Raw genomic sequence first — 16,405 nt, 5'->3', positions numbered from 1 at the left:
GACAGTGAATATATTGGTAGAAGGATGAGGAGATTGGAATTTCCAGACCAAGGGAAGAGATTGGTTGATCTAATGAGAGAGGACATGAAGTCAGAAGGGACAGGGTTGGATGGAGGCCGAAGGTTTGCTGTGGCAACCCCTGAAGGGAACAGCCAAAAGGAAAAGAAGTTACAAACACCTCAACCTTAGCAGAGTATGAAAAATTCATGAGTTATCACCAGTGGAGAAAACTCCCTGTTTTCTGAATGGAACCACAAAGTTTATTATAGCATGTTTGAAATATAACTTGGCCTGTGTGGATACTTCTTCACTGACCAACTGTGGAAAAACTCACATTGCCTGTTGGGCACCTGAAGCCAAAATACACTCCTCCAGTGTAGTCCTATAATAACGTGTCAGGCCAAAATCCCTTGTGCTGTGTATGGGAGAGAGTGCAAAGAAGCTATTAAATCAGTTGGATAATAGGTAAACTTCCTCAAAGATGATGGAATATGGTACAAAATACATTTTCTTGATGCAATTCAGTTGTTTTTGTTGTTTTTGTTGTTGACAAAGGAAAAAAATTACCCCTCATATGAGAAACAAATTATCCAAATATGTTTTATATTAATGTAATGTAATGCAAGCACACAACAAAGTCAAGCACTCTTGAAAACTGTTGCCCAACGAGATTGCAGAGGGTAGGTGGAAAAATTTATTAATAAAGATCTCAATAAAGAAGTTTTTTTATATGTTCTGTTATGGAGATATTTATATGTTAGACGAAAACTAAAGCGTAAAAAAAAAAAAAAGTGATGGACAGTTCCAGAGCAGAGAATGTAGACATCTAAACATTTCATATCACACACGCTCCACAAACAACCACAGTCACATGAGAGCAGTCTATCCAACAGTGATAATAGCTGGAATGTTTATGTTAGCACTGTTTTTCATGTTTACTATACAAATTAAACATTATACATAATCAATAATTTATATTTTAACTTGTTTTTACCAGGTAGTTTACAAATAATGTATTATTAGAGGAAGATGGACAGAAGCACAGTGGTCAAGAGGATAATGATGTTAATAATAACACTTTGTAGAATAACAGAACATTAAGTGGTTTAAAATAGTTACTATTGTAAGTGCTTTGAAAGCTGTCATTTCATGTACGCTGTACCTTAGGTTTTTAGTCATTTAATCAAACGCTTAATATTCTGCTGAGTTTTATAGAATAGACACTTAGGTTGTGCTCCTTCTTTTGATTTTTAGTTTAAATTAAAATACATGTCGTGTTGTCCAAACATCTCTCTATTCAGCTCCTCCTGTGAAGGGGTGTTACGGAAACACCATACAATGACCTTATCACCAGACCAAAATTATGAGTTGCACAACTTGTCAATAAAGCAATAAAGTTTGCCAAGACCAAAATATTAGGAAAACGTGAACAAATGTCTGAAATTCCTCAGTTGTTTTTGTTCTATGCATAGAATAGTGTTGAAGAGAACCTGCTGACTCATGTAAAGAATCTACATGTATAATAAGGGTTTAATCATAATTCTAGGCCTATATACATGTCCAAGAAGTTCTACTAGATCTACTTTTCTGAAACAACAGTTTTAGTCTGTTGAACACAAATACCTTCAGATCAAAGTAAGCCGACATTACAGTTTAATTCACTCCTCTTTCTGAATCCAGTAGGTCTGTGAAGGTTCTCAGTCATCCAGTTCATGTTGATTCTGGCAGCTTAGCTAAGGCAACTGGACTTTTTCACCGTTCATCCAACATAGGGTTCTGAGACGAGCTGGTTGGAAATCAAGATTCCAGTTGCCACAAGCTGGGTTTCCGTTACTCATTTTTGCAAAATAAAAGCAATATTTCTAAATGTTGACAAAGTATAATTGCGCTTTAAACGCGTTTCCATTAAGGGTTGTTGTGTATCTCCAGAAAAAGTGTTTTCCATAGCGCTTTTGTGACACATTTCAATATTGAAACGTCTGAAATTCCTCCTCATGAAAACGTAAAAAATTTTTTGCGATATTTGAGTGTTTTTTCAAAATTCAGATGTTTAATTTATACGTTTTTATTCCACTATTTAGATTTTTGCACAAGCTGAAGCTGGATTTTCATCGCAAAATAAAAGCAATATTTCTAAACGTCGACAAAGTATAATTGTGCTATAAACGCGTTTCCATTGAACGGTGTTTTGGGCACAAGCTTTGTAACTTTGCTGCAGGAACGTTCAGAACCTCCTTAAAACACTCTGTATTCCTTTGTTGTTTCACGTCTAATATGGCAGTAATAAGTCTAATGCTAAGTGTCTAATGCTAAGAAATGTCCCGTTTCCTCTTCTGTTTACACGTATCGCGCCATGATTTCTCAGAGAGAAGTGGTCATGTGACCAGAAACGTCATGTTCTGTGACGTGTATTTGCGGGAAAAGTGCTTTTATAGCGCTTTTGCAACACATTTCAATATCGAATTTCCTCCTCATGAAACCGTAAAAACTTTTTAGTGATATTTGAGTATTTTTTGGAAATGAAGGTATACGTTTGTGCTAGATTTAGCGTATTTCCAAGTGTAATGGAAATACAGCTGCTGAGATCCTGGGTTAGCACAAAACTTAAACAGATCATCTCAGACTAGATGACGGCGGCTGATTTTGTAGAAGGATGACAATCACGTGGGATTAATTTGCGACGAAACGTCTGTGTCGTCTCAGCAGAGATGGTTACTTTACAATCTGTGTGCAGCTGTTAAATAACTCCCTGCCAGAGAATTTTCTCCTTTGTTTTCTAAACGTGCACAGAATCAGTCGAGCTCTTCCACAGGTGCTGTTCTCTCTTCCTCCCACTTCAATCAGTCCATGAATGGCTGATTCTTCAATTCAGAGAAATGTTTTCCATGTCACCGTCCTAAATTCCTTCAGTCTTTCCAGGGCTTTTTTGTGTTTTTTTTTTTACTCTCACATTCTTTAAAAGAAAATAGCTTAAAGTTATTACATCTGGAAAGCAGGGGTACATGCTAACATGAGTGATCAGACATGATATATATGCATATCAGCACCTCTGAGGCTGACTGACTAATTTTTTATTGTTTGTGTATTTAATTTAACATTCCTTATATCATTTATCATATTTTACAACATAACCTGAGGCTGGTTTGGATCTTTTCATTTATCACCGCTTGAAAGGGGAAGACCATATTTGCATTTATACTGCCTGTATAGTTTATATTCACAGAGCCACGTCTGCCAAAGTACGACCCGTATTAGAAAACCCACATTATTAAAGTTTACTTTCGATCTTTTGTTGTTTTTTGTCTTGAGTTTAGTTTTAATAGGGCCAGCATGAAATACGGATTTGAGGTTCATGAATTGATCCCTCAATTAAATCATAAAATGGACGTATTTACATAAAAATTCTATAAGAGTATGTAATAGAAAGACACTTTAAAGCTCTCATGTGACTGAAAATCTATTGCTAGTGTGCCCAAACTATCTCTCACTGGACACGCTGGAATAACAGCTGACAAGTTTAAAGGATCAAGCACGAACAATGAAAATCTGACAGAATAACGACAGTGAAGGTCCTTTATTTATAAATCCTGTGTTTTAAACACTTAAGTTGTGTTTGCCCATACAGTGTGGAATACTTTAACATCCCGTCTCATAAACGGAGGGATGACGACGACGATGATTATTGGCATGTTGTAAACAGTGTTGGGAACGTTACTTTAAAAAAGTAATTAGTTATAGTTACTCACTACTTGATCCAAAAAGTAACTGAGTTAATCATTTATTTACTCTATAATAAAAGTAACTCATTACCAAGGAAAGCAACTATTTGCATTACTGTTAAAAAAAAAGTTGCTATATGTCAAATAATGTGTCGTTGTCGTGAGGTGCTTCATTAAATTTGAGTTTCTTACAGCAGATGTGGACAAAGTCTGAATACTTCACATACACGTTCTTGCCTTTGACCACAATTAATTTAAAGTAGTGTTTGTATCGTCACCTTAAAAATGACAGCGTTTCATCAGACTGCTCCACCATGTGCTGGCACATGTATATAAACACTGGCTCTGATTGGCTACCATGAAACATGACGCCGCCTTAGCCAATCATAATCGCTCACCTTGTTTTTAACCCACCTCCTCTCTACAGCTGCGTATGAAGCCAGGGGTGTTTTCAGATAACAGTTTATTTAATCAATGCATGTAACGCACCACATTTAACGTTCAGTAACGGTAACGGTGTAAAAAGTAATTAGTTAGATTACCCCGTTACTGGAAAAAAATGCCGTTACCTAACACTGTTATTTTAAACACCGTTATTCCAAACACTGGCTGTAAACAATCAGTCAATAGTAACTTGTAAAAATAGTATCAAAGAAGTTGCACCGGTTACTACGGTACTTACGGTTATTTTACAAGCTTCTATTTCAATACTCAAATTACAGTTACACCCAAATCTGGCTACAATTATTAAACCTGAGCAAAATCAATCATCCTACACCCCAGCCTAATAAAAAAAAGTTCACAGGCTCTAAGTATAGATACATTTACAAACGCTAAAACTGAGAAAATAATCTCCATTCAATGCTGTTTTGGCGTTATGAATTACACTTAATCTGATTGGTCGGCTGTGATGTGATGCATTTGATTGTTGTCAAATCAGAAACAGTTGGGTGTAGAAATGTAACAAAATATTTACTTCTTTTAACCCTCGAGACATCTTTAAAAAAAGGTTCAACACAGCTTAGCTACCAAAACGGTTCCCTTCATAAAACTGTCATAAAAATGTTGTATATAAATATTTTTTCCTACTTTTTCCACATCAGATCTTTTCAACAACTCCAGACCTAACCATGGATACAAAGTTTTCATCATATTTCTGTATTTTTTAATGTTTTAATGCCCTTTCTGTCATAAAAACACAATTTTTTTCAATGAGAAAAACACTAAATGTGCATTTTTTTTACAAAAAAAAGGTGCAAAGTGGAACATTTGATATGAAGTTATTACTGACTTGAATTGGTCAATAATTCATAGAAACATTGATTTTGAGGCATTATTAATTTTTAGAGCTATGAGCATTTATTGAAAAAAAAACAATACTCTTTGAGCTTATATGTACCTAAACGATACCCTTCATAAAATTGTCTTCAAAATGTCATATATAAATATTTTTTCCCACTTTTTTTTTACATCAGATCTTTTCAACAACTCCAGACCTAACTATGGATGAAAAGTTTTCATTGTATTTCTGTATTTTTTATGTGTTTTGTGCCCATTTTGTCATAAAAACAAATTTTTTTTTCAATGAGAAAAATACAAAATATGCATTTTTTTAAAAAAAATAAGGTGCAAAGTGGAACTTTTGATATGAAGTTATTACAGACTTGAGTAGGTCAATAATTGATAGAAACATATGTAACATCAGATCTTTTCAACAACTTCAGACCTAACCATGAATATAAAGTTTTTCATTATATTTTTATGCCGTTTTTGTCATAAAAACATTTTCTTTTCGAAGACAAAAACACAAAATATGCATTTAAAAAGAAAATAATAATATTTGGTATGAAGTTATTACAGACTTGAGTTGGTAAATAATTGAAATTACAGTAACGTAATTACTTGTAATCCATTACTTTCAGCTCTGGTATTATCCATCATATTTATCCATCCATTTGTCCATCAGATTGGGTTTTCTTATTTCTCTTTTTAAACAGTTTTATTTCAGTGTAAGAGACTGGATGGTTACACTTTTGTATGAAAAGACTTTTCTTTGTGCACATTTAGAGACACACTCATGCTGAAAAGCTCCCTACACTCTCCTCTTGTTCACCCATCCTTTTACTTATTCCAAGTTTCCAAACCATGATTTAGCGTCTAGTGACACCTGGTTCTTTTGTGTCTCCTGCAGATGAAATCTGGACACATCTACTACATGCACGACAACACCGAGAGCTCCGAGGACAGTTTCACACTCTCTGCTTCGGCTTATGAGATCGAGCGGCGGAGCCTCCCTGTCACCATCTTCGTTAATGTCATACCGGTCAACGACGAACCGCCCAAACTGATCCACAACACTGGGTTGGAGGTAACTCCTCGTTTTAAAGAGTTCGTTGTCTTTGAGCTGTGAGCTTTGGAAAACTGTTTTTTTCTACCAATAAAAGCTTCTACTGCTTGAACCTATAAACCTTACGTGTTTGCTAGGGTGGCTACCGTTTTCCACTGCTACTTTTTACCTGGTGAAGTAGACCACAATCATTACAGTGTGTGAGGAAAGAAACAGTTTATAACAGTGTTGCCTAATAAAAACATTTTAATAACCTCACAACATAAACCATTGTTAAATGACCTGAGTATATGAGAATATGTAATTATATTCAGCATTTAGGCTTAGAATAAAGAGTACTGATATATCTACTGATAAAAAGTATCACTCAATTAAATAGAACTCAAAGTTACTATAGTTACTTTAACCCCGCACGTTTATTTTTGGTAATAAATAAATCTTGCCACGGTTCCCTTGCATACAGTGAAAACATCTCATGTATAAACTTAAAAAAGAAACACATTCTCACTCCCAACTCATCACATATTGATGTTTGGGAGGGTATACGTGACACCAAGGGGACCCCTAAGGGTCAGCACGTAGAAACAGTTGTTTTTATGACATTTCTAGTGAGAAATTTAGCCATAACTTATGATTAGTGTTAGGTTCGTTTCAGGTTTTAGGTTTTAGGTTAGGTTCGTTTCAGGTTTTAGGTTAGTTTTAGGTTTTAGGTTAGGTTCAGATTTAGGTTAGGTTAGTTTTAGGTTTTAGGTTAGGTTAGGTTTAGGGTTAGAAGTGTTATTTTGAGAAGTTTCGGTGAAAAAAAGCTTACAGTCATTCCGAAATGTCGATATGTAACGAGTTGGGAGTGAGACTGGGTTGAAAAAGGAAGAGACCAAATCTTGCACAAATGGGACTTAATTTATTTTCTACAAAGGCATCTGTATAAAATAAGAAAATACAAAATATTTTTTTTTTGTTTTTTGTTGAATAAAATAACACCAATGACAATAAAGGGAATAGCTAAATGTATTAACTCTAAAACAGAGCCATGTCAAATGTTTCATGTGGGTAACAACATAATAGGTAGAAACGCCAACATGAACCAAAAATAGTGACTTTGCTTTGATCAGAAATGGTACGACTAAGAACATATGGATTATGTTCAACGTGCCTTCAACATAATATAGAGACCAAGGTTGGGGTCAATTATATTTGTAATTGCATCATTGATGATTAGTTGCTATAATGACGTAATTATAAGTGCTATTGGAGAGTATTTGTAATCCATTACTTTCACCTCTGAGTAACTGTTATTTCCTCAACAGATGAAGATAAATCCACGTATTAATTTCACTCTAGTTGTGAGTGCAGTGAACTCTCTGTAAACTCTGGAGGCCTTACTCTTCCTTCTCTAATCCGTAGTGAAGTCTTGAAGCTGCATCTTTTCGTCATTAATTCTGTATGAACTGAAATTGAAACCAATCCAAGCTGTATCATTTTTTTAAAGCGGATGTTTACCTAAGTGATGAATTTATTTGTGCTTTTTTTTTTTTTAATTAACTCCTCATAATCTTCTCACTCTTTTTTTTTTAAGTTTATCCCTCATCCATTAATTAGCAGGTGAAGCTCAGAAGTGAAGAGTTTAACATTGAGTTTAGTGAAGTGTAGTGAAGTCATCTCAGACCTGGTCAATGAATGGATGGATTCAGGGGACAAATAAGGAGTAGTTGGATTATTGTGCCATAGTTTATACATCTACGCATAGGCGTAAAATACAGGGGGGGGGACATATTTTTGCCCAAACATAAATTCCAAAACATTTCATTTAAAATTTCTTACGTTGGTGTGTGATGTTTTTTTACAACCATTTCATGATTAAATATGTAACATATTTATATGCCCCACCCCTTTCCATCCCCACACATGAAGCATTGGCAGACCCCTCCTCCTTTCATCCTCGTCCTCAGCATCAGTGCACCTCCACGTTTAAAAACATTGCTAAGATCTACTATGTTACAAAAGAGATAAAATCATGTTGTGGTCTGGCATATTCATCAAGAAAAGCCTGATGATATACAAAACAACAATCTGTCAACAATTTGTTTCATTTTCAGACAGACAGAAAAAAAACTTTTGGAACATTTCTATAATTCAGGGTTTTTGTGGTGCATTAAAAATCAATAAAAGTCATTTTAATAAGTTGTGCCAAAATCAAGGCCTTGATTGTTATTAAAAAGAATTACATTGGATTCAAACTGGCATTAAATCTGGGAATTTATGACATTGCTCAATGTTTTACTGCATAAGTTGATTGAAAATACCATAATTATGGTCTAAAGTAGTTATTCTCAACTGGTGGGTCGGGGCCCAATAGTGGGTGGCGGACCTGTACTGGGTGGGTCGCGGACAGCTGGTCAAAAATAAATAAATAGGATTTGTCTTTTAATTTGGAAGAAACTTTTCTTTTGATAGGCATGCTGTGAAATGCATGTTGCACAGGAAAATATATAGATTCATGTTTTAAAAAAGATTATATACGTGTTTTCAACAGCTATTTTTGAAAAACTAATTTTTTTTGGTTTTGGTGGGTCGCGATTCAATGACTGTGGCAAAATGTGGGTCCCAGGATGAGACCAGTTGAGAACCACTGGTCTAAAGCATACTCGGCAGCATTTTTTGGATGAAATTTAACAATTTTTTGCTGAAAACTTTCGTTTTCTCCAATTCTCTTTCCTCTGTTTGATTAAATGTTTGCGCTGATTTTTTTTTTTTTAAAAAACAAAAGTTAAATCTCTGGTCTTTGGAGAGAGCAGACGTGTTTTCATTCGCTCCGATAACACGACCTTGGCTACAGCTGGCTACAGCTGAACAGTCTGAAAAATTGGGCCCAAGACTGAAGGAACATGGTGAAAAAACCGCAGGGAGGCCCTTCAGAACCCAATTCGGGTTTGGAAGAGGTCAAGGAGATGATACGCGAGGGTCTACGAAACCTATCTGCCGAGATAAAGTGTTTGGAAAAGACGCTGGAAAACTCACTGGAAAACCTACAAAGCGAAGCAAAGGTACTGAAAGAAAAGAATGAAAGAAATGCTGAAGAGATAAAATTGTTGAACGCCAGGGTTGAACAGCTGGAACAAAAGGAAAGAGAGAAAGATGTCATCATCACAGGCCTAAAGATAAAACCCAGGAGTTACGCGAGTGACGAAGAAACAAAATCGATTGAACAACAGGTCATTGACAACCTGGAGTCGAAGGACATTGTCCTGAACCCTGACAACATCAAATCCTGCCATCTCCTGCCAAAGAAAAATGATAACAGAGCTGTAAAAATAACCTTCACGAATATGAAATTCAAAGGAGAACTACTGAAGCAAGGAAGAAAGCTGAAGGAAACGAAGGTTTTTATTAATGAAAACCTGACAAAAAAAATGCAAGCATCGCGTGGAAGGCACGCCAAATAAAAAAAGGAGGAAAGATTCTAAAAACGTGGACAAGGAACTGCGGGATTTACATCACACCACTGAGAGAAGAGAACGGAAAACCAATCCTCATCAAAACGATGGAAGACTTGGGAAAATACGAAGGATCCACCTAAAGAACAACATTACTGATGGTAATCATGGATATGGACCCAGATCTATATAAACACTGGAAACAAAACTCAGACTGTGATTATTTTACGGAGACTGAATTAAATGTGGAAACCAAGAGTAAAAAAGGTCTGTCATTTATTCATTTCAATTGCTAGGTGGTGGGGTGATTAAGGATTACATTAAATTTAAATTCAAAGTGTTTGTCATATGTGCAGTTAGAAACACGTTTTCCTGTACAATGAAATTACTACCTTGCTTATGAACTAAGATATAATAATGTGTTTATACAAGTTAAATCAAACAGTGGAAAATACAACACTGCCAATAGAACTAACAACAGCTGGATTAACCTTGATGTAGAGACAAAACAAGCTGCAAACTTGTGTGTCCAAAAGAGACATTCCCGAGTGGTGACACTATGGATGAAAAGGGAAAAACCTTCCAAACACCTTCGAAAGAGGAACTATTCTTGCACTGGAGGAATGCTAACAACGTCTGGCAGGGAACAAGGCCAACACGAACAACGATAGAGAGGAGGAGGAGGAAAAAAAAAAAAAAAAAAGACAACACTGACTACAGATGAGAATACACAAAAAAAGGACTGTTCAGAACAACTCAAGAATGTTTGACCAGAGAAACATGTAAACCCATGTAAATTTGCGATGGCAAAACAGAGGACGGGACCCAGATAAGCAAACTGCTTCTCTCATCTCCTTTTTCTCATCCCCTCATTCCCGGTGATTTCCAAATTTATGGGAACATAGTCGTGTCATATATTGTTTCAAAGATATTTCAACGTAGATTACGATTATGGCCCACACAATTCAATTGGCTCACCCTCCCTTTTTTTCGGCAATTTTCCATTAATGTAATTTTGTAATTTATTTGTGAGTCAAATATTGCAACAGTTGGTGGTACCGAATCATTCACACATACCAATATATAAATGGGTCCCATTACTCCGTTTGTGTCACGGGGACGCCAGGGGGCCCCATTTTTTGACTCTATGGAATCGAGTCATTTGACTGAATTATCGGGAACGTGGTACGTGCTAAATTGACCACTGCTTTCCCCTTCTGGCCTCCCACCATTCAAATGTTTTTACAATCCACCATCAGCAACTATAAACAAGCCATGACCAAAAAGATTTCATCTTACATGTTGGAATAATGGAAAAAAGACAGTTTGATCATGAGATAATACAGGATAGCACAGCACATTAACAATAAGTCACTTAGATGTTAGTAATAAAGGTGGGACCATATGTTGTGCAACAAGATATCTCACAATATTAAAACTAAGGGTGTCCCGATTCGATATTGATTAAAAAAAACCAATAAGTGCTCAGATATTAGCAAAAAAAAATTCAGATTACTTTACAAAGGGTATCGGCTAACCCACGTAATATGATGTCAGGGGATTATAGATCAATGAAAGATGTTTGAATCAGGGTTGGGCTCAATTATAATTGTAATTGTGTATTGAATGATTTATTACAAAGATGGCGAGATTATAATTGTTACTATGTTGCTGTTGTAATTGTAATTTAGTTTAGATAATTGACTTTGTAATTGTAATTGCCGTGAAAATTCTATAAAAATGGTCTATTACAATTTAACGCAAAACTGGGGAACCATGTTACAGTTCTATGTACAGTTCTACATATATATAGTTAACAAATATTAAAATATGTTTAAATTAATATCAAGTTTTCCCACATTTTACCATTTAAAGAAATTAGAGGAAGGTTAACTTTTATTAGGTTATTTATTTCAGGCTCAGTAATCGTGATTAATTGTAATTGAACTGCTGATCAATGTAATCGTATTTGAATTGTAGCCACAAGTGTTTGTTATTCTTGTGTTTCCAATGAAATTATTTGTGCGTTAATGTTTTGCATTGTCTTTAGGTGACGTTAGTTTAGTATAGTGTCATGTTGTCTGATATGATCACATGATCAAAGTGTGAGATGATTAGAGCTTTTCATCATTCCGTGTCACCCTGTCAGATGAATAATGTAACCTCGGTGCAACACACATCATTCCAGGGAAAGTCTTTGAAAGAAAGCCGGGTGAACAGATAAATAGGGTACGTTGAACCAAAAGGAGTCCACGGCAGGATTCCCAGTGTGTTTGTGGAGGGATTTCAAAGTGATTTACGTCTGTCTTTGACAGAAAACTTTTGAATGGATCAATGAAGTGGATTCTGGTGCTAGTCAGGCAGTTGGAAAAAGCCAGCGGTAATCAGCTCACAGAAGGGAAAACCAACTGTGTCATTCAGCCTTTCCTGTTCTGCCCGCGGCTCCTTCGTCTCCCTGGCAACCCGTATTTTTGGAAAAACCAAGATGGTCGACGAGACCGCGCTTTCTGTGCTTAACAAGGGTGGCATCCAATCTCTGTGGCTCCTGTGCTGCGGCTGCAGAATGCATCATGATCATGTGTGGATGTCTAACCCACGCAGAGCTGGGGCAGGCCTGGCAGCAGACAGGAAGTGTGTGAGTGTGTGTGTGAGTGTGAGTGTGTGAGTGTGTAGTGACCTCTTCTGCAAATAGAGAAGAGAATGACTAACATGGCTTCCACTGGGCTCCATCTATCCATTTATCTATCTATATATCTATATATCTTTATATCTATCTATATATATCCACTCGTGGCCTCATTTCCCATTCTCACTTGCATATTTCACATCTTCAACACAAATCTAACACTTTTCCTCTGATTTTCAGACTGACGCAGGCAGTCATTTTCTTTTATTTTTTATGATTTTTTCTTCTTTTTTTATTTCTCATCAAACCACAGAGCATTAAACGGAGACTGTGAAGTGTGAAACTGACATCAAAACCAAATACCACTGCAGCCTCCACTTCACTTCAGTCGTCTTTTACAGATTTTCTCTCAACGTTTATTTGAAGTCCGTCCAACACACCAGCACACACACACAGTTACACACACACACACACACAAACACACACACACACACACACACACACAGTTACACACACACACACACGGACTGGGTGTGTGAAACAGAACTGAACAATCAGACATGCGGCGCCGTTCTGAGTCCTAAACATTATAAGGCAATGTTTCTCAAACGGGGGTACGTGTACCCCTAGAGGTACACGTTGGCACTACAGGGGTTACCTGAGAGTACAATTAACAAATAAAAGCATTGAAAATATGGGGATTCATAATTTAATTTAATTTATTTCTAGTTGAAAATTATAACAATATTAAATATTACCAGCAACTCACAAAAACGCACAAAATAGGAGAAAAATATACTAAAGAACAGACAAACAATAACAAAAAACACACACACTGAGAGACAAAAATAGTTGCTATTACCAGCCACACAAAACGACAAGAAAAGGAACACTAAATTAGATTTTTTTTTTTTTTAAATCACTACAGAATACACAAAAATAACAAAGAAACATACAAAAAGACATAAATAAAAAACAACCAAACGACACCAAAAACACACACACACAGAGGATAATTTAAATAATAGCAACAACACACAAAAACACACAAAATAAGATAAAAATATACTGAATTTTAATAAAAAAGAACAAACAACAACAAAATACATAAAATGACACTGAAAACACTCAAAATGAAATTATCTTGATGAGAACAAAGTCAGTTTTGTCCCACATCAGGAGGGAGATGACTGGAACCGATTATAAATTATTATATATATTATTACTATAAATCTATTCACTCAAGACCGTTTCATTCCACTTATTTACTAAATGAGATTCTTTAAAATGTGTGTTATCGCTCATTCAATTCCATCATTGTGCTTTATAGTTGTTGTGTTGTCACAGAATTCTGAGTAAAATGTTGTAGTCGGATAAAAGGGGGTACATGGATTCAGAAATAAGAGGAAGGGGTACTTGAGTCAGAAAAAGTTTGAGAACCACTGAAGGAACCATAGGATCCTTTTGGTGTCGTCAGCAAATCCAGTCGTTTATTAAGGTCAGCTACTTCATTACTGCCTCCAAATGAAATCTCAGACAATTTGGTGTGATTAAATTGAATTGACAGTCCATCCGTTTAGGTGCTAAGTGCATTGATTGTAATGCAAACCATCAAATAGCATCTGCTGGCAGAATATCTGCCCTATGTTGAGGCTAAGGCTGAAGTATTTAGTGAGCCTTTAGGGCCATCTAGTGGTGGAGAGGAGGACTTGCACCCTTGGTAAACATTCAATATGACAACTCATAGATACTGCTTAAATAATTGCACTTGTATCCTAATATACTTCTAAACAATCAGTCATTACGTAGACTATTCAGCGGTATTTCTAACTTAAAAGATTGTCACCCACAGAGGCAGAACAATCAGTGAGCTAACGCTAAATGTTTTCAGTCAAATTACAACATTAATGAATCAGGAACAGTTCCAAGTGCTTCTCCATATTCTCACAAAATAATGAATTTGAAGAAAATGAGATCAGTGTTAGTTTTGACTGGTCTTCATGGAAAATCCCAAGTACGGCCAGTCCGAGACAAGACCTCCAAAATGTGATCTTGAGACCAAGACTAAGTACTACAACATGACCATGGAGGCTCAAATACAGTTTTTTGGAAAGCCTGGGTTCAAGTTTGGGGGTACTGACCCACTTAGGCTAGGCCTGAGAACCAACTCTGTAAAATATCACTACTCTAGTTACAAACTGCAGTTACAGCCATATTTACATCTGTTTAGACATGATAATAAACCTACATTCAGCAAACCAGTGTGCTGTAGAAAGCCCATGAATATATGCTCAAAGAAAACATGCAACTCAGAGTACAAAATACTGTCTTTTAGAGCAGTGGTTCCCAACCTTTTATGTCTTGTGTACCCCCGTTGTGTTTTCGTCAAATCATGTTCACTCCCTCTTCATATCACAATTATAGAACATATTCAAGAATCTCAAGAAGTGGAAAGAAACAGTATTTTTTTAGATCATGACTCCATTTTGATATTAAGAATTTCTGGGGACCCCAAAGACATTTTTTTTCTTCTAGAATTCGATTTTGATCATGTTTGAGCTCAGATATTTTGCTTTACCTAGATTTATATTTCACAAATAAAAAGTATAGAAATGCGTTGTCTATAATATAATAATTAAAATAAAAAGAATAATAATAAAAAAAATCCAAAATCTATGTTATTTTTTTATTCAAAATAAGAGCTGACCCCATTTAATCAGGCAACTTCACATGATGTCCCGATCCCAAAATTGAAAAACACTGATTTAACGGTGCCTGAATAGATTTATTTCTATCGTTGTTATGACTTTTGGTCACTTTATGTTAATTTACCTCTCTCTCTCTCTCTCTCTCTCTCTCTCTCTCTCTGTAATGCCATCACGTACCCTTAGAGGTACCCATACCCCCATTTGAGAAACACCCAACCTTCCTACTGTGAGACACTATCAACCCAAGCCCTAAAATCCTGTATAATATCATATTTTAAAAAAAACATTGTGCGTGTGCATGTGTGCATGTGTGTACGTGTGTGTCAGCATCTTTGTAGATATCTCTATAAACACAGGTTTCAACTTTCTCTTCCCGTTGTCAGTGATGGTTCTTCTCCTGATATTTGCTTTGTGATGCCAGCAGTTTGTCCCCTCAGTTCTTTCAGTGGCAGCAGGACAAACATATTTGGATGATAGTGAAGCAGTCCCCGCCTGCAAAAAGGCTTTTTCACACTGACAAACAGACCCATGTGGGTGGTGCTGTTATCAGCTGAGTCATCTCTGCATCCAGCGGTGCATCTGGACCTGGAAGAAGAAGTCTCTCATGCCTGAAAGCGTCTCTGATGAGCTCGATACAGAAACAGAAAGATGAGCCTGCCTTAAGTAGGTGTCCTGTCTACAGTGACGGGAGGCTGACTGTGTGTTCTGCCTTCAAGCAAACACGTTCTCGTCCCTCCACTTGGATGCAGTCCAGTTTTCTGCTTTGTTTGGTCCATTCTCCCTCTCCTGCACATTGTTGCTCCCAGACAAACAGAGCTGTCTGCAGGCCCACAAAGCACACACAGCCCTGGGCCAGGCAGATAGTGCAAGCAGCCTGTATCACAGGATCTCCTCAAGCTTTTACATAACAGTAGATTAAATACCAAAGGAGGATTTAGGAGTAGTTCCGCACATACGAGACATCAGGTACGAGGACGTATTGTCCTCACGTCTTTGATATGTATATACAGCCTCATGTGGTGCAACCCTAAGGGTACCACGCCATACCACAAAAAGTTTTTAATTGTATGTTTTTTGGACTTGGAGAGACGTCCAAACTGTCTGAAATAAAGAAGAAGACAGCTTGGAGACTGAAAGAAGAGAAGCGCGGTGGACCAAACTAGTGTTTGATTCCGCAGAGGCATGCGCAAAAGTCTTGCAGTAAACAGTCACGTGAACAGCGAGTACATAAATAAGTGTCAGAGTTAGAGTAGGGATCAGGCCGCATTTTTTCATGGTCCTGCCTGTCCGAACGTCCGAACCTGACCTGTGCGGTCCCGTCGGGCTTCGGTCGGGTCTCCATCCTCTAGTCACAGTATCAGCTGTGCTGTTAAAGAGTTCATCGCTGGCTTGGCTGATGACTGCAAATACCCTAACGGGCCTTCGTGTCACTAATGAGTGACCTGTGCTCATTTAAGTCTATCTTATCATTATTCATATTTTCATTTCAATTCAATGTGGTTTTTAGTTCAATTCAGGTTCAGATTTAGAATACTTTATTTATCCCCGAGGGGCAATTCAGTTTCAGTTAC

General features: G+C 36.7%; 1 protein-coding gene across 1 annotated transcript in view; it reads left to right on the top strand.

Annotated features, from left to right (window-relative positions):
* cspg4 (chondroitin sulfate proteoglycan 4) overlaps positions 1-16,405 on the top strand; it is a 104,186-nt gene that overhangs the window by 75,377 nt on the left and 12,404 nt on the right. The window contains exon 6 of the mRNA XM_028450015.1: positions 5,911-6,087. Coding sequence (XP_028305816.1) covers positions 5,911-6,087 — 177 coding nt within the window. The remainder of the gene's footprint in view (positions 1-5,910; positions 6,088-16,405) is intronic.

Source organism: Gouania willdenowi, chromosome 6 (genome assembly GCF_900634775.1).
Source record: "Gouania willdenowi chromosome 6, fGouWil2.1, whole genome shotgun sequence".
Taxonomy (NCBI): Eukaryota; Metazoa; Chordata; class Actinopteri; order Blenniiformes; family Gobiesocidae; genus Gouania; species Gouania willdenowi.
Note: the sequence above shows the minus strand (reverse complement) of the source record. Positions and strands in the feature narration are given on the sequence as shown.